Genomic DNA, 19,297 nt, shown 5'->3' with positions numbered 1-19,297 from the left:
AGAATGGATAAACCGAATGAGAAGTTACAAGAAATTTTTAGCAAAGAATTAGAAAAGAAAAAAAAAACAATCAGAGTTGAAGAATACGATAACCGAAATGAAAAATACACTAAAAAGAATCAATAGCAGAATAAGTGAGGCAGAAAAATGAATCAGTGAGCTGGAAGAGAGGTAGAAACCACTGCTTTAGAGCAGAATAAAGAACGAAAAGAAATGAGAGTTTAATGGACTTTTGGGACCATATCAGATGGAGCAACATTTGCATTATAGGACTCCCAGAAGGAGAAGAGAAAGGACCTCAGAAAATATTTGACGAGATAACAGCTGAAAACTTCCCTAACATGGGAAAGGTAACAGTTACTCAAGTTCAGAGTGAAACATAACTCACCCACTATATACATAAGAATACAAATAGAAATTTAGAAATAGAAATAGAGAGTCCCATACAGGATTAACTAGGAGGAACATGCTGAGACACATAATAATTACACTGAAAAAAATGAAAAACAAAGAGAAAATATTGAAAGCTACAAATAATATACAAGGAGGACATCCCTGATGGTCTGATAGCTTAGAATCTGCTTTCCCATGCAGGGGACATGGATTCAATCCCTGATCTGGGAAGATTCTTGCTGTGAGGCAACTGAGCCCATGCACTACAAGTACTGAGGCCATGCTCTGCAACAGAAGAAGCCACGGCAGTGAGAAGCCCACACACCACAAGGAAGAGCAGCCCTTGTTCGCTGCAACTGGAGAAAACCTGCACACAACAACAAAAACCCAGTGCAGCCAAAGCAGTAATAATAATAAATTATAAAAGGACAACACAGCACTGCTATCAAGGAGCCACAGTCTGAGGGGAGACGGGAGAGACAGACCTGTTTCAGGATGCATCACTATGAGAAAAAATATGCATATACTAGGGAATATTCATAAGACTATCAGCTAATCTTTTAGCAGACACCCTGCAGGCCAGATGGGAGTGCCACTGTATATTTAAAGTTATGATAGGGAAAACCTACAACCAAGGATACTCCTCCCAGCAAGGCTCTGATTCAGACTTGTTGGAGAAGTAAAAATCTTCACAGACAAGCAAAAGCTAAAAGGATTCATACCAACAATCCAGCTTTACAACAAGTACTAAAGAATTTCTCAACGGAAAACAAAAGACCACAATTAGGAATCAAGAAAAATTATGGAAAAGCTCACTGGTAAATGCCAACATACAGTAAAGGCAGGAAACTATTCACATACAAATATGATATCAAAATGAATGATCATGATAGGAGGAGGGTACAAATGCAAGGTATTTAAATGTATTTGAAATTGAGACCACCTTAAAATGATTATATATATATATATATATATATATATATATATATAGCCTGCTATACCAAAACCTAAAGGTAACAAATCAAAAATCTATAACGAGTTTACACACAAAAAAGAAAAAAGAATCAAAACAGAACACTGAAGATAGGCATCAAATCATAAGAGAACAAAAGAGGAAAAGGGAAAAGAAAGACCTATTGAAACAAATTCAAAACAACAAAATAAGAACACTCATCTCAATAATTACTTTAAATGTAAACTGATTAAATGCTCCACCAATAGACATAGCTTGGCTGAATGGATAGAAAAACAAGACCAATATTTATGCTGTCTACAAGAGACCTACTTCAGATCTAGAGACACACGTAGACTGAAAGTGAGGGGATGGAAAAAGGTTTTCCATGCAAATGGAAAGCAAAAGAAAGCTGGAGTGTGGGAGCTTCCCTGGTGGCTCAGTGGTAAAGACTGCCTGCCAATGCAGGAGACACAAGTTCGGTACCTGATCCGGGAAGATCCCACATACTGTGAAGCAACTAGCCGGTGTATCACAACTATTGAGCCCTAGAGAGTCCGCGAGCTGTGCAGAGCCCACTGAAGCCCACGTGCCCTAGAGCCTGCGGCCCCCGACAAGGCAAGGTGCCACAGTGAGAAGCCTGCACACCACTAGTGAGCTGTCCCCACTCGCTGCAGCTAGAGGACAGCCCTCCTGGCAACAAAGACCCAGCACAACCAGAAATAAAAGAAACGAATGAATAGAAATATATACGTACGAACAAGAAAGCTGGAGTAGTAATACTCACATCAGACAAAATAGCCTTTAAGATAAAGACTGTTACAAGAGACAAAGAAGGACACCACACATGATTTTCTTAACTTTTTATTTTGTATTGAGGTGTAGCCAATTAGCAATGTTGTGATAGTTTCAGGTAAACAACAAAGGGATTCAGCCATACATATACATGTGTCCATTCTCTCCCAAACTCTCCTCCCATCCAGACTGCCACATAACATCCAGCCCAGTTCCATGTGCTATGCAGCAGGTCCTTGTTGGTTATCCATTTAAATATAGCAGTGAGAAGAACACTACATATGATTGAGGATTCAATCCAAGAAGATATAAGAACTGTAAATGTATATGCACCCAGTGTAAGAGCACCTCAACATATAAGGCAAAAGTACTTTAATCAGACATAAAAGGAGACACTGACAGTAACAGAATAACGTGCGTGTGTCAGTCGCTCAGTCGTGTCTGACTCTTCGTGACCCCATGGACTGTAGCCCACCAGGCTCCTCTGTCCATGGAATTCTCCAGGCAAGAATACTGGAGTGGCTAGCCATTCCCTTCTTCAGGGGATCTTGCCAGCCCAGGGATGAAACGTGGGTCTCCTGCATTGCAGGCAGATTCTTTACCATCTGAGCTAGTGGGGGACTTTAAGACTCCACTTACACCAATGGACCGGTCATCCGGACGGAAGATTAATAAGGAAACACAGGCCTTATATGGCACATTAGACCAGATGGACTTTATAAAGCATTCCGTCTGAAAGCAGCAGAAAATGAACTCTTTTCAAATGTACACGCAACTGTCTCCAGGACAGATCACATGCTGGATTACAAAGCAAGCCTTGGAAAATTTAAGAAAACTGAAATCATATCAAGCATCTTTCCAACCACGACACTATGATACTAGAAATCAGCTACAGTAAATAAACTGCAAAAAACACAAACGTGGATTTTAGCCCTGGTATGTTTCACTCAGACTTTCCACTGGGATTACTAAAACATCATATACTTATACTGTTTTTCAGATGAGAACACTGTGACAAGCCCCTCCCTGAGACTACTTTAGTTGAATAAGGACCTGAAGCAGAAACAAACTCCTGGTCCCGGTGGCCCACTAGATGAAGGCCAAATCCTATGGGTCCCTCCCTTGACCTTCGGTGCTCATCATAACCCTGCCCCAGCCCATTTGTCCCACCTCATCTTCTGCTGTTCTGGCCATCACCCCAGTAGGCCACCCCCTCTCCTCGCCTCCACACTTTCACACTGCAATACTTTGTGTCAAGTGGAAAAAAGTCAGGCAGAAGAAGTAGGTCCAAATATCTACTCTGTTACCTGCTGTGTGACCTTGGGCAAGTCACTTAGCCTCTCTGAGTCTCCCTTTCCTCGGCTGTAAAGTGAAGAAAGGTCTAAAAGGCTCAAGTCTCAGCCTAGCACCCACCTGCCACACTGTAGACTACTTAATGTGCAACAATTGGAGGAAGGAAGAGGGGCATTTACTGTGCCCCCAACGAGTGCCAGGCCTGTGGAGACACTGGGGATAGTGTGGCGAACCGGCAGACATAGTTGTTGCTTTTCTGGAGATTTTTCTCGAATGGGCTGCAGATGTGGTTAATGGCAGCAAGAAGTGAAGTGGCCAGGGCTTTGTAACTATGGGCAGGGTTTCTCCCAAGCTGACGGCCTTGGGTCAGGGCCGAGGGTGGGAAGCACCCTGATGTGACAGCAGAGGAGAGGAGGCTTGGAACTCCACAGCCCTCCCAAGCCTCTCCCCACCCCATTCACTCAGCTTCAGTGGTGGGAGCCTGAATCTGCTTACAGGCTTCCCTGTAAGTGGCACCCCTAGCACTTAGCAGTTGGAGGAAGTGAGTTCGGAGAGCTGCAGAGAAGGCCGATGAGAGGAGAGGCCTTTATAGGCATCACCCGTGCAGTGAGGCCCAGCCCAGTGGCCCTCGGCAGCACCCCAGCCTCCAGTGGGCCCCTCTCCAGCCACTCTCTGTGGTTCGAAGGGCTGAGCAAACGAGCCTGAACTCTCCACCTGTCTCTGCTTCTCAAACCCACACACACCTGATCATAAAAGGAGTAGGTGGGAGTGGGGAGGGGGTCAAGGGTTAACCAGAGGCCCCTCAGCAATCACTTCAGGTCTCCACTGTTTTCTTCAGAAGCCTTGGGAATTTTACTTTTCACTCCTTGGTACATCAGAGTCTGATTTCCTAGAACCCGATTCCCTCCCCTCCTGCCACCAAGGAGTACATCTGACGGCAGAGAGCATCCCCTTCCTTTCTAGCCATGGCTTCCCTCAGGCCCTGGCACAGTCCCTGTCCCCACAGACATGTGCCCCCCTCCTTAAGGCAGCCTTCCCATCCTCTCCTCCTGGATTGTACCCCCCCACGTGTCACCAAAGTCCTCTGAACCCGACCTCCACTCTGTACCGCAGCCATTTGTTTCTCTGACTGCCTTAGCCTCCACGTGGCCACCCTCTATGCCCCCAGTCCTCAGCACAGGCCTAGCCCTTAGGTGGGCCATGCGGGGAAAAATGAGAGAATGAATGCATGAACAGGAAGGGTGGTGGCCACTCAGGGGCTGTTGTCAGCTTTCCAGAGATGTCCACACCCTACTCTGGGAAATCTGTGAACATGTTGCCTTCAAAGGCAAATGATTCCTTGCAGGAGTGTTTACATTAAGGATCTGGTGATAGGAGGAAATTCTGCCCTGGACTGCAGATTCATCCTGGACCTGAAGGTTCTGCCATCCCTTCCTGACAGCCTGCCTGGCAGACTTCAGACCTGTCTGGCCCTCCCACAGCTGCAGAAGCCAGTTCCTCACCATCAAGCCATCCATCACTCAGTACTGTCCACTGAAGAAAAGCACAACCTAAAAGCTGAGAATTACTTTCTATTAATTCAGTGACCTTACTGAGATAAGTCCAAGAGCCAGTCTCTCGGGAGCTCTGCAGGGCTGTTCCAAAGAGGTTAAGGAGGAGACAGGATGTATAGGAATTTTTGCTGAAAAAAGAAACAGCCCCCAATCCCCTCTCAGGGGTAGGGGGGTGGAAACAGGTAGTAGAACATCAAATAATTACTGCTAATCAAAAATTTATGGTTACTGAAGGGGAAGGGGTGTGGTGGGATAAATTAGAGGTTTAGAATTAACAGATAAACACTACTATATATAAAATCGATAACTGACAAGGACCTACTGTAAAGCACAGGGAACTATACTCAATATTTTGTAATAACCTATAAGAGAAAAGAATCTGAAAAATACATACTCTTTGTATATATACATAGCAGAATCACTGTACTATATACCTGAAACTAACATGATGTTGGAAATCAACCACTCTTCAATTTAGAAAACTCGAGGAACACAGACGCTAAAAAGTTCTGTTTGTTTTCTGCCTGGGGTCCCCTTGAGGTGATGCAGATCTTTGGTGAAATGCTCAGAGGGGCGCCATGGAGGGATGCAGAAATCAGAGCAAGAGAGGTCATACGTGACGTGGTGTCACAGCCTCTCCCCTCTACATGCCAACAAAGGACAGTTGGAGAGACAGCAAGAGGTCAGGGCTGGTGTCATGAACTAGGCTCCCTGATCATGTGATTGTTGGGCAAATAAAAAGGTGTCGGTTTCCTATTAAGGTTTTTAAAGATAAATGCAGAGGAAACAAATCTAGAGACATGAACAAATTGGTGACACTTATTCTGTATGTTTTAAAAAATACTTTTTGAACAGTGGTACTTGAAGCTTTGTGACTCATCTTGAGCCAAGAGGGAGAATTAAGGGAAGAAAATGACATGTTTTGAATACAAGAGGGTTTAAGGATTTCTCTTCCTTTGGGAAAATGGCATAGTCCAGACAACAGACTAAAACAAGTCAGGAGACCAGCCCAGTTTCCCCTCTTTGTCTTGCTTCCCCTCTAACAAGGTGCCTTCTTCTCTTGGCCCCGCACTGTCCTGGGAGGGGCCAAGTCCAGCCCTCCTACAGACTCTCATAGGTCCGGATGAGCTCTTCCAATTTCTTCTCCAGCTCCGTGGCCAGCTGCCTCATCCTTTCCGCTGACTCTGTCTTTGCCCCTTCATGCAAGTGCTTTGCCTCTTTCACCAGGAAGGCCACATCCAACAGGAGGGCAACACCTGCCGTGGCTGCACCCACAATCCGAGCGCTTTTGGTCATTGCCAGAGCCGTGCCTCCAAATGCTCTCTGCACCTGCTTGCCAGTTCGGGCGGAGACTTGCCCCGCAGTCATGAAGCGCTTAGCGTGGGATGCTAAGCGAGGGTTGACTTTGGCCAGCTTGATGGCACGAACATTTTTCCCAATGCCTTTCAAGGCTTGGATGAAGTTATTTGTAGAGGAAATGATCTGGCTTGTCCTCTTACGTAAAACCTCTGCAAACGCCTCCTCTTCATTGATACCTGTTGGCACAAGGCGACTGGCTTCGGTTTCTGCTGATGACCTGCTTACGTGTTCCACAATGCTGGTGGACACACTGGTCACGGCAGCTGCCGCTCCCAGCCCTAACCCAGTGGCCGAGAGTCCCAGACTGATGCCTGCTGTCATGGGTGCCAGAGCCAGGCCAAGGACGGTCAGGACGCCAGACACAGCGCCGGCAGAGTTGGCCACCACGTTGGAGATGGTGCAGTTTCTGTGCACCTTGTCGATCTTGTCTGCCAGCTCACGGAGCTTTGCTATGCTCTCCTCCAGCTCCCGTTTCACCCGAGGAAATTCCTCCAAAAACCTCTTCCTGTCCAGCTGGTCTTGTTGTGGCCCATCTTGGTCTTCCTTTGCCAAGTCTGTTTTCAGCTCCAGCAGATATCTGTGTAGTGCGTCTGCCTCTTCCCTGTAACAGTGAACATCAAGCGAGTCCATAAAATGGGCTTGACAAGAGCTATCCTGCGTAGACCACAGATACTTTATTACAAATCACAAGGAAAGAATTTTACAAAAGTAAAATGTTTTTCAACATTAAACATGTCTGGACATTGTAGACGCTCCATATACTTTATTCAGTCATGGGAAAAATCAGCAAAGGTCATCTTAGAATATGCTTAACTTCAGAGAGGTATTTGATAAAGATTCCTCAGAGGCAGGTCAACACCAACACTTCCAAAGAGTTTCTAGAGTGGGAAGGCCACAGAGAAACAAAGAGAAGTGGGATTAGAGGAGAAAACCTTCATTCAAGGGCCTCAGTGGCTAGTGAGGTCAACCTGCTCTTTGCCCTTGGCTACTGGAAAGTGGTCCTTAAGCCCCTAGACTATTCTGGCTGATAGGAGTGTCCTCCTCCGCCTGGGACTTCAGACACTGGGCAGTCTGACAAAGTGACGTAATGGGGCCTTGGCTCACACGGTATCAGTTCTGACCTCTGGAAGAGCTGGACTCTAAGGCATTAGTCTGACCTCTGGGTTGGGGCTGGAGAAAACAGGTCAGGATAACTTGTTGTTAAATAGGGTGAGGGTCCTTGGTGGGCAGTGTTCCGTGTGTCCTGCCACACACGGAATCTAGGACAGTAATGCATCCTGATGAAAATGGAAGCTTTGTGTGTGAAACCTGCCCAGACTCTGCCCTGTGGCTGATGGGAACCTTCATCCTTCCCTGTAATAAACTGTAACTGGGATCATGAAGCTTTCAGTGAGTTCTGTGCATCCCTCTAGGGAATTTTCAGACCTTCAAGTAGCTTTGGGAACCCCCAAACTTGCCATTGGTGTCAAATGTAAGGACAGTCCTGGGGACTGTGCCCTTGCAATTTACAGATTGGCTAACTCCGTGTACATAGAATTTTTTGGAAACACATTACTCAGAGCTATAAGGACCCTTACAGGTCATTTTGGCTGGCATCTGCTCTCCCCCAAGCCTGATACCCTTGGCCTTCCCAGCGGCAGGTCCACTGGGCCCAAGTGACAGAGAACCAGGAGATTCGCTGTGAACCTGTTTCCCTTGGACTCTCCAGCCCACCTCCCTGACTCTTGACCCAGCACCCAGCACCCTGACTTCTTGGGGGTCACCAGTCTAACTCACACTTTATCTGTGACAACTTCAACTGCCTGCCCTCCAAGGCTGTGTGCAACTTTATGGAACCTCAAAAGATTCGAGAGACTCGAGGAAATGCCCGTCTGAACGGCTGAGCCTGAAGAGACCGACCCTTGCACAGCGGGTGGAGGAAGCGTTTTCCTCTTGGGTGGGGATGCGCGAGGCTCCTCAGAATCCCTCAAATGACACACAATCACAGCCACTCACTGTGACTGTGGAGGGCTCCCTGAGCCACGCATCCTTCCACTGTCAGAGCGGCTCCATGTAGATTGGAAGAGGGTCCCAGATGGAACGAGAACCCAGGTCTCAGGCAGGGTGTGCAGACATGGTCACAGGGCCCTCTAGCCCAGCATGAGGGGATCCTGTCAGGGAGGGAAGAAATGTCTCCCCACCCCAACTCAGGGGACCTCTGCTAAGGTCACAGTCCTTTCAGTTCTGTGTCCTCGGGGCCCACTCTCCTCACTCTAGTCCTGGCCCTGCGGTCCAAGCTTACTTACTAGTCCTCCAACCTGGACCCTCTGCTCCACCGTTACCCCTGGGTCTGACCCTGGTCCAGGCCTCCCTGGGCCTTTGGGTGAGATGATTCCATTTGGTTCCCCACCTCTGACCCTGCAGTTCACTCTGAAGCCATCACCACAATCCATCAGATTGAATTGCTATTTCCATTGGACACAGGACAGATCTGGGGCTCTAAGACATAAACCCAGAGGCCCAGAGCTGGGCAGGGCTAGAGCCAGGACCCCACCAGCTCCATCCAGTTCCTCTCCAGCCTCTCTGCCATACGAGCAAGTTGGATCCTGCAGGGTTGGTACAGTCCCTAACATAGGGAATGAAAGCACTCTAGTCAGAATCCCCAGGAACAGAAAGTGATGGTGTCAGGATTTTCTGACTTATCCTAAATAGGGTCCCATCTGGTTTTCATCACCAGGAAAAAGGACGTTGGCCCCTGTCTCTTCCCAAAAAGCTTATTTTAAAAGTTAACGTTGAGCACCTACTCTGTGGGCTTCCCTGGTAGCTCAGCTGGTAAAGGATCTGCCTGCCATGCAGGAGGCCCCAGTTTGATTTCCAGGTCAGGAAGATCTCCCGGAGAAGAGATAGGTTACCCATTCCAGTATTCTTGGGCTTCCCTGGTAGCTCAGACAATAAAGAATCTGTTTGCAATGCAGGAAACCTGGGTTAGATCCCTGGGCTGGGAAGATCCCCTGGAGGGAGGGCATGGCAACCCACTCCAGTATTCTTGCCTGGAGAAGTCCATGGACAAAGGAGCCTGGTGGGCTATAGCCTGTGGGGTTGCAAAGAGTTGGACACAACTGAAGCAGCTAAGCATTGCACAGCACACCTACTCTGTGTCAGTCATTATGGAAGCACTTTGCATGCATGATCTCAGTGTCCTCACAATAAAACTGAACAGATGAAGAAACTAAGTCCAAGAGTAGATCGATAACTTGTCCAAGGCCATGTAACCTGCCCCCTTCTTTGCATGTTTCATCTCTTCTCAACCTGAGACTGTTCACTACCAGAAAATGACATGGAGGAAACCTTCCTCATGGAATCGTGAGAAGGAACATCCTTGACACCAACCATAGTCCTGCCTGGAGGAGGTGTGCTTGCCAGGAGGAAGCTACCCTGGTGCAGGGGGATACAGGTGACATTTCTGATGCACCTGTGCATGTTACCTGGACAAATCAGCCTCAGCCACAAAACTCTCCCAGGCCTCCTTTTCAGTGAGCAGGAGTTCCAGCTGTTCTCTGCTCATTGTGTCCTGCAAATACTGAATGATATCCTCAAAAATGTCTTCACTGTCTAGAAGGAAAAAAAATAAGATTAGAGGAAATAATGACAGAATCTAAATGGTATTAAGTATAAACTGGTTAATCTTCCTGAGTAGCAGTCATCTGGGGTTCCTGCTGATGGATTCACCTGGGGTTATGGGTGGACTGTGTCCACCTCCTATCCAGTTCATAAGTTGAGGCTCAAACTCCCCACCCCCATGACTAGTAGAAGATAGGGCCTTTAAGGAGATAATTATAGTGAAATAACAAGTGGGGGGCCCTAATCCAATAAGATTGGTATCCTTATTTGAAGAAGAGATACCAGAAATCTTCCTTCCTCTCTTTCCTGTAGCATAAAGAGCTGTTAATTTTTCTTATTTATTCTGCTTCACTAAGAGTGAAAGGAATCCAGGGCACATATGGAAGGAACCCACAGCACTAACTGTGTATTGATTGATTGGGGTGGGAGGGAGTGGGAGGAATAACTGAGCACCTGGGTCTCTGCAGGGGTGTTTGAGATCAATAGAGCCAGTACTGAGTACTGCCTGAGGCAGTCACACCTGGTAAACAGGTGTTTATATATGGGAGCACTGAACAGATGCCTGAACACAGCATGGAGGAAGGAGGACCCTGGAGGAGGGGCAGAGGTTTCCACCTGGAACTAACATATTTCAAGTAGAAGGGACAGCATTGCTCTAGGCAGGGCCCAGTATGTGGCCCAGGCCACACACATTGTTGTTCAGTCGGTAGGTCCTGTCCGACTCTTTGCAACCCTAGGTACTGCAGCATGCCAGGCTCCTCTGTCCTCCACGATCTCCTGAAGTTTTCTCAAATTCATATCCATGGAATCAGTGATGCCATCAAACCATCTTATCCTCTGTCACCCCCTTCTCCTTCTGCCTTCAAACTTTCTCAGCAACAGGGTCTTTTTAAATGAGTCAGCTTTTGCAACAGAGGACAAAGTATTGAAGCTTCAGCTTCAGCATTAGTCCTTCCAATGAATATTCAGGACTGATTTCCATTAGGATTGACTGGTTTGATTTCCTTGCAGTCCAAGGGACTCTCAAGACTCTTCTCCAACACCACAGTTTGAAAGCATCAAGTCTTTGGGGCTGCTTTATGGTCCAACCCTCACATCCATACATGGCTACCGGAAAAACCATAACTTTGACTATACAAACCTTTGTCAGAATGGCCCAGGCCATGGACACACATTGTATTTGATCCTCATAACAACGAAAGGTAATATTCTTTTCATTTTACAGGTGAGTTCAGGTAAGGCAATCCATGTCACACAGGTGGGAGGTGGCAAAGCTCAGATTGGGGTTCAGTTCGGAGTCTACTGACCCTTGAAAAGAGACTAGGCTGGTGGCAGGGGGAGAGCCAGAGGAAGCAGCCTCTGTGGTGATGCCCCAGGGTCTGGGAGCAGGAGGAGGATCTGAAAAGGGAGAGGGTAGGAGAAGGCCCAGAGATGCTGGGGGACCTCCTCTCCACATTCTGCCTGGCCTCTGGGACTCCATCTGCTGTCCCCCCTCCCTGTGGGCTGTCCTGACCTCACTTATGAGTCATTAGCTGGGCTTAGGGGGCTGGAGAAGGAGGAAGTGAGTACCTTGGCTGTGGCTCTCTGAGGAAACAGACCCCTTGGACTCTAAGGGACTCGAGGATGCTTATCTATCCCCTTGATTTTTTGATTCCTCTGTAGGTTAACTCAGGCTGGAGACACTGAGAGGGTAACAGGCAGGAAGGCTAGAAGCCCCCAAATGGAGGAAATAGGCTGCAAGTGTCAGACATTTTTAATCTCTCTTAAGCGGCAGGAGGATGTATGTATAAAATTCCCTGCTAAAGACTAGCAGGGGGTATTCTTTCTGCCCTCTTCTGATGTCTATGTCAGAAGCTTTCTCTATCTCTTTTATACTTTAATAAAACTTTACTACACAAAAGCTCTGAGCAATCAAGCCTTGTCACTGGCCCCGGATTGAATTCCTCTCCTCCGGAGGCCAACAATCCCAGCATCTTTCATGGTCAGCAACTTTTCATCTTGGGGGCTCATCTGGGATTCTTCAGGACAAGGTAAGGATGCTTGGAGCTCTAGTTCTTTCTTCTCCTAGCAAACACATTTTCTGCTGTACTTTAATAACTCTATGGTGTACTTGTGTGTGTGATTGACTGAAAGAGATATACACGTGTGAAGCAAGAGCTGTGTCCTAATTTGTGGTTCCAAGGTGACCTCACACAGTTTATGGCAGAAACCCCACTGGGGGATTATACCGACCTGCTAATGTCAAGAGGCGCCCAATGTCTCCTTCAGGGGAACGGCCAGAGATGGACAAATTGTGTGGACCGAATTCACCTTTCTCCGTCAAACTTTCCAGTCTCTTTGACCGTTTCATAACTTCTTGGGAATTAGAACTACTAACCTAATCTGTAGGATCATAGACTTTTAAGCGACTCGTAATCTATGCTGTTACTGTTACTTAGTTTGCAAATTTAGATTGGTAGTTAGGAAGTGCCTAGCCTTGCTAGGAGTCCAAAGTTTGGAAGCTAGATGGAGCTCTAGCTCCAAGAGCATCTCTCAGTTAAAGGTTACTCAGATAGGAAGTTGGAGAAGGCAATGGCACCCCACTCCAGTACTCTTGCCTGGAAAATCCCATGGACGGAGGAGCCTGGTGGGCTGCAGTCCATGGGATCGTGAAGAGTCGGGCACGACTGAGCGGCTTCACTTTCACTTTTCACTTTCACGCATTGGAGAAGGAAATGGCAACCCATTCCAGTGTTCTTGCCTGGAGAATCCCAGGGATGGGGGAGCCTGGTGGGCTGCCGTCTATGGGGTCGCACAGACGGACACGACTGAAGCGACTTAGCAGCAGCAGCAGCAGCAGATGGGAAGTATAGCAGGCTTCTTCCTTTGGTAACGCTAGCTTTTAGTGAACCAGAGGAGGCTCTCCAGTGGCTTTTGTCCCAACTCCTTAGATATTCTTTCTGTGGAAACTGTGGGAATGAACTGGAAGGATTGGCCCCAATAACTAGAGGACAAAGTCACTTTTTCCTCTCTGGCCAGCCCTTCACCATCTCTTCTGCTATTACTTATGTTGGTGTGGTGATGCTTGGAAGGAACATCTTGATTTTGTGTTCAGCCCTTTATGATTTACTGGTTTTGTGTTCAGGAATATACTCAGGGTTGCGCACAGGCACTCAGGAGATGAGTTTCCCCTACTGGTCTTAGGTTGGGAGGCATTCCAGAAGGTTACTCTGATTGCACCTCGGTTGGCATCAGAGGCAAGCAAAGGCTTTAATGGCGAAGAACCGGGTATTAGTCTGGGATGCCATCAGGTCTACCCCTAGTGCATCTCCACCCCGCCTCAGTGGTAGAATGGGGAGGGATGGTAGTGGCATACCTGCACCAGTAAGAGAAAGGTTGACTCTGGCCAGGAAAGGAAGCTTAGGTGGAAGACCTGTCTCCATCCCCATCTAGAGCAGGAAGGGTTGCCTCCAGTAGAAAGATGGTGCTGGTCACTTATTTCTCTCTTACAGATGGGAGCTAACAACTCCAAGCCTCACTCCTTTGAAAAACTGGGATAGATTTGATCCCCAGAGCTTAAAGAAGACACGCCTGATCTTCCTATGAGATACTGCATGGCCATGGTATTCATTGGAGGATGGCGAACGGTAACTGGTTGGAGGGTCTCTTAATTATAATACTGTCTTACAATTAACAGGTTCTGTAGAAAAGAGAAATGGGTAGAAGTAGCATATGTGTTGCCCTTTTTCTCTCTGTGAGACTTGCCAGATTTATGTCCTAAGGGTATCAATTTAGGTATGAAACTTTCAGCTCCCTGCTCTGCTTTAAGACTTTACCTGGAAAGATGTAATGTATATTCTGGGACAGATGCTAACTCCTGACTCAAAAACTCAAGTTTGGGGGAAAGCTGTAGCCTATGGAGATGAATGATTTGGTAATGAATCAGTAGGGAAGAGGGAGGATGAGATAGCTGCCCTCTCCACTGGGAATCAGGTGGTCCCAACTATAGAACCAGACTGGGATTATAACACAGCTAAAGGAAGATGGGATCAGAGTCATTCTGTGAGATGTGTTCTTGAAGGACTCAGGTGAGTGAGTGCTAAGACTTTAAACTATGCCGAATTGGCAAACAGAACAGGAAGAGAAGGAAGCTCCTGGTAAATTCCTCGATAGACTGAGGAAGCCCTTTGCAGATTCACTGAGACTGATCCTGAAAGTGAAGACGGAAGAGCGATCTTGAAGGATAGATTTCTCACTGAGTTGGCTCCAGATATCCACCCTAAGCTACTAAAACAGGTGTATGGACCAAGTCAGTCTTTAGATAATCTGATGCAACTGGCTCAGACAGTCTATTATGGCAGGAATATGAGGAAAGGAAAAGCAGAGAAAGACCAAGGAACAGGTGGAAGCCCTTGTCATGTCTGTCAGAACTGCTCTTTAACAGCTTGAGAAAAATACCAGGAGGGACCTAGGTGAAAAGGGATGGCTTGCTATTACTGTGGAAAGGAGGGGCACCTCAATTGGGATTGCCCTCAGGCATCTAAGCCACCCCAGGCTCCATGTCTGGTCTGCAAGGGACCACACTGGAGGAGAGACTGCCTTCAGAGGTGTAGGTCCCAGAGGTCACACTCTCAAGACAATCAGGACTGAAGGTGCCTGGGGATCTCCACACAAGCTCCCATCCTAATTATACCTGAGGAACCCCAGGTATTAATAACTGTGGGGGCCCAATCTGTTGATTTCCTTTTGGACACCAGGGCAGCTTATTCTGTGCTTACTGAAGCCCCTGGCCCACTTTCTCCCCGATCCACTTCCATAATGGAGCTGTCTGGATTAGCCAAACTATTATTTCTGTCATCTTCTAAGCTGTAACTGGGACTCTGTGCTATTTTCACATGAGTTTCTGATCATGCCAGATTCTCCCTCACCGCTTTTGGGGAGGGATCTACTAAGCAAGGTCCATGTCTCTATTTTCATGAATATGGAGTCCTCCCTTTCCATCCCATTAATTGAACAAAATGTAAATCCTAGAGTGTGGGCTGATGGAAAAACACAAAACTGGGTCAAGCACAAACTATTCCTGTAGTTATCAAGCTCAAAGACCGACACTTATTTCCACATCAAAAACAGTATTCACTAAAGCCCAAGGTTAAGCAAGGGTCATAACCAATTAGTGAGAATTTAAAGGAGCAGGGGATATTAATCCCCTGTAATTGTCCATGCAGCACTCCTATTTCGGGTGTAAAGAAGTCAAATGATAAATGGAGACTAGTTCAGGATTTACGAATAATAAATGAGGCTGTAGTTCCTTTACACCCTGTGGTACCTAATCCTTATACTCTGCTGTCTGAAATTTCTGAATGAGCCAAATATTTTAAAATCATCCCCTACCTATAACTTTAAGACAATTGAAAGGACTTTTAGGAATCACAGGCTACTGCTGCACTTGGATTCCAGGCTACGGGGAACTTGCCCAGCCTTTATATAAACTTATAACTGACACTCAGCTAGCCCAAACCAACAAACTGGTTTGGCCTCCATATAATCTAAGGCTTTTAAGGCTCTTCAGACTGCTGTCCTGCAAGCTCCTGCTATGAGTTTGCCCACAGGGTCAGAATTTAATTTGTCACTAAAAGAAAAGGTATGGCCTTGGGAGTTTTGACACAATCCCAAGGGCCTCACCAGCAGCCTATAGGATACCTGAGCAGAGAGTTAGATGTAGTGGCTCGTGGGTGGCCACACTATCTAAGAGTAATTTCTGAAATTGCTTTATTAGGACGTGAGTTCAGTTCAGTTCAGTCAATCAGTCATGTCCGACACTTTGCGACCCCATGAATCGCAGCACGCCAGGCCTCCCTGTCCATCACCAACTTCCAGAGTTCACTCAAACTCACATCCATCGAGTCAGTGATGCCATCCAGCCATCTCATCCTCTGTCGTCCCCTTCTCCTCCTGCCCCCAATCCCTCCCAGCATCAGAGTCTTTTCCAATGAGTCAGCTCTTCGCGTGAGGTGGCCAAAGTACTAGAGTTTCAGCTTCAGCATCATTCCTTCCAAAGAAATCCCAGGGCTGATCTCCTTCAGAATGGACTGGTTGGATCTCCTTGGAGTCCAAGGGACTCTCAAGAGTCTTCTCCAACACCACAGTTCAAAAGCATCAATTCTTCGGTGCTCAGCTTTCTTCACATCCATACATGACCACAGGAAAAACCATAGTCTTGACCAGACGGACCTTTGTTGGCAAAGTAATATCTCTGCTTTTGAATATGCTATCTAGGTTGGTCATAACTTTTCTTCCAAGCAATAGGCATCTTTTAATTTCATGGCTGCAATCACCAACTGCCGTGATTTTGGAGCCCAAAAAGATAAAGTCTGACACTGTTTCCCCTGTTTCCCCATCTATTTCCCATGAAGTGATGGGACCAGATGCCATGATCTTCGTTTTCTGAATGTTGAGCTTTAAGCGAACTTTTTCACTCTCCACTTTCACTTTCATCAAGAGGCTTTTGAGTTCCTCTTCACTTTCTGCCATAAGGGTGGTATCATCTGCATATCTGAGGTTATTGATATTTCTCCTGGCAATCTTGATTCCAGCTTGTGCTTCTGCCAGCCCAGCATTTCTCATGATGTACTCTGCATAGAAGTTAAATAAGCAGGGTGATAATATATAGCCTTGACGTACTCCTTTTCCTTTTTGGAACCAGTCAGGAGATGGCAAGAGTGAACGTCGACATTCTAGGAATCAGTGAACTAAAATGGACTGGAATGGGTAAATTTAACTCACATGACCATTATATCTACTACTGCAGGCAGGAATCCCTTAGAAGAAATGGAGTAGCCATCATAGTCAACAAAAGATTCCGAAATGCAGTACTTGGATGCAATCTCAAAAACGACAGAATGATCTCTGTTCGTTTCCAAGGCAAACCATTCAATATCACAGTAATCCAATCTATGCCCCAACCAGTAATGCTGAAGAAGCTGAAGTTGAACGGTTCTATGAAGACCTACAAGACCTTTTAGAACTAACACCCAAAAAAGATGTCCTTTTCATTATAGGGGACTGGAATGCAAAAGTAGGAAGTCAAAAAACACCTGGAGTAACAGGCAAATTTGGCCTTGGAATACTGAATGAAGCAGGGCAAAGGCTAATAGAGTTTTACAAAGAGAACGCACTGGTCATAGCAAACACCCTCTTCCAACAACACAAGAGAAGACTCTACACATGGACATCACCAGATGGTCAACACCGAAATCAGATTGATTGGGATGTGAAGCTCTTAAAATTATTAATGGGTGAAATTTACTGTACTGACTTCTCATGATGTGAGTGGAATCTTAAACTCTAAGGCTAATATTTGGATGGTAGACAGTCAGCTTCTTAAATATCAGTCATTGTTGTTAGAAGGACCAATAACTAATCTTAAAGTCTGTGGAAACTTAAATGCTCCCACTTTCCTTCCTGAGAAGGAAAATGAAACACCTGATCATGATTGTTCTCAATTTCTAAATTTAAACTCTCCTAATTCAGAAAACGAAGGTCATGGCATCCGGTCCCATCACTTCATGGGAAATAGATGGGGAACAGTGGAAACATTGTCAGACTTTATTTTTTGGGCTCCAAAATCACTGCAGATGGTGACTGCAGCCATGAAATTAAATGACACTTACTCCTTGGAAGAAAAGTTATGACCAACCTAGATAGTATATTCAAAAGCAGAGACATTACTTTGCCGACTAAGGTCCATCTAGTCAAGGCTATGGTTTTTCCTGTGGTCATGTATGGATGTGAGAGTTGGACTGTGAAAAAGGCTGAGCATCAAAGAATTGATGCTTTTGAACTGTGGTGTTGGAGAAGACTCTTGAGAGTCCCTTGGACTGCAAGGAGATCCAACCAGTCCATTCTGAAGGAGATCAGCCCTAGGATTTCTTTGGAAGGAATGATGCTGAAGCTGAAACTCTAGTACTTTGGCCACCTCATGTGAAGAGTTGACTCATTGGAAAAGACTCTGATGCTGGGAAGGATTGCGGGCAGGAGGAGAAGGGGACGACAGAGGATGAGATGGCTGGATGGCATCACTAACTCGATGGATGTGAGTTTGAGTGAACTCTGGGAGTTGGTGACAGACAGGGAGGCCTGGCGTGCTGCGATTCATGGGGTCGCCAAGAGTCGGACAGGACTGAGCGACTGAACTGAAAAGAACTGAGTATGTATATAGCTTCCTGCTAAAGACAGCAGGGGGGTACTCTCTCTGCCCCCTTCTGATGTCTATGTCAGAAGCTTTCTCTATCTCTTTTATACTTTAATAAATCTTTATTACACTAAAGCTCTGAGCCATCAAGCCTTGTCACTGGCTCCCTATTGAATTCCTCTCCTACAGAGGCCAAGAATCCTGGTGTCTTTAACGGCTCAGCAACAATCTCTCAACACCACTCTCACAAGTAGAAACCAGTCCGAGACGAGGCAGCTGATTACCTGAGCTTCCCCTACGGTCTTCTGAGCTCATGGTGGCAGCAGCTTGTTCTCAGAGATCTTCCTTCAGCTCCTTGTCTGGGTCGGGCTGGAAGGAGGTGATGCTTGACCCCTGGGGAAGAGAAATCAGGCTGTGGGCTCCATCAATAATGAGCAGTGGCTCAGGGAGCAGTGAGGGTCAGGTCTCTGGCAGCTTCCCCTGCGATGACCACAAATGCCACTGGGGACTTCACCTGGCATGTCTCTCTGTCTCCTGTGCTCTGCTGGCTGCTAGCTAAGAAAAGTTGCCCATCCTCCTCGCAGCTCCCTCCAAGCCAACTCAAAGTCCTGCCCTCCTATTGGGGCACAAGGAGAGGACAGTCAGACAGGAGACAGCCAGTTGTGAAGTTATCAAAGCAATAAAACCAGAGGCAGAAAAACAGATGGGGAGGGAACACTCTGGAAATTATGTGAGGTTGGGAACACTTGTGCTTACAAATCGGTAATAACTAATATCAGTCCATTGTCTATGACGTGCAGGCTCCTGAAACTCACCTAAACTTGGGTCAGCCCAAGTTTTCATGCTGCTACCAGAGCCTGGACTTGAACCCAAGTGTTTCTGATCCAAATCCCAGGTTTGTGATGACTATGCTCTATTGCCTCTAATGTAAAAAAATATATAATTGTGGATGTATGCTTATTGGAAAATAGCTCTTCTTAATTAAAATGATGTCTTGCTCCTGTGCTTGAGTCTCTGCCTTCATAACGTTCCTGATGATACAGCTCCCACAGTCTGCACCCTCCATGCTTCTACAAGGCCCTCTATCCCACAAGAGCCTGGAGTCCCTCTGGCCCTGCCCCAAATCTTGCATCCCTCTCCTGGGTGGCTGAGGACCCTGATGGTGCCCTACCCGCCCTGCTG

The 19,297-nt window shown here is 46.6% G+C and overlaps 1 protein-coding gene across 9 annotated transcripts in view; it reads right to left on the bottom strand.

Moving 5' to 3' along the window:
- Window positions 1–2,193: 2,193 nt before the first annotated feature.
- Window positions 2,194–19,297, bottom strand: part of LOC101121414 (apolipoprotein L3-like) — a 114,997-nt gene continuing 97,893 nt past the window's right edge. For 8 of the 9 annotated variants that reach the window (XM_060413192.1, XM_060413190.1, XM_042247220.2 and 5 more), the window contains 3 exons: window positions 18,400–18,508; window positions 9,810–9,936; window positions 2,194–6,946 (listed from right to left, as the gene is read on the bottom strand). In XM_060413192.1, the coding sequence (XP_060269175.1) occupies window positions 6,088–6,946; window positions 9,810–9,936; window positions 18,400–18,430 (1,017 nt within the window). In that variant the 5' untranslated portion in view covers window positions 18,431–18,508 and the 3' untranslated portion in view covers window positions 2,194–6,087. Of the gene's footprint in view, window positions 6,947–9,809; window positions 9,937–18,399; window positions 18,509–18,629; window positions 18,732–19,297 lie in introns of all 9 variants that reach the window. The other variant, XM_060413193.1, reaches the window with a different exon arrangement.

This window comes from Ovis aries, chromosome 3, assembly GCF_016772045.2.
Source record: "Ovis aries strain OAR_USU_Benz2616 breed Rambouillet chromosome 3, ARS-UI_Ramb_v3.0, whole genome shotgun sequence".
Classification (NCBI taxonomy): Eukaryota; Metazoa; Chordata; class Mammalia; order Artiodactyla; family Bovidae; genus Ovis; species Ovis aries.
The sequence above is the reverse complement of the archived record's forward strand: the minus strand, read 5'-3'. Positions and strand labels throughout refer to the sequence as shown.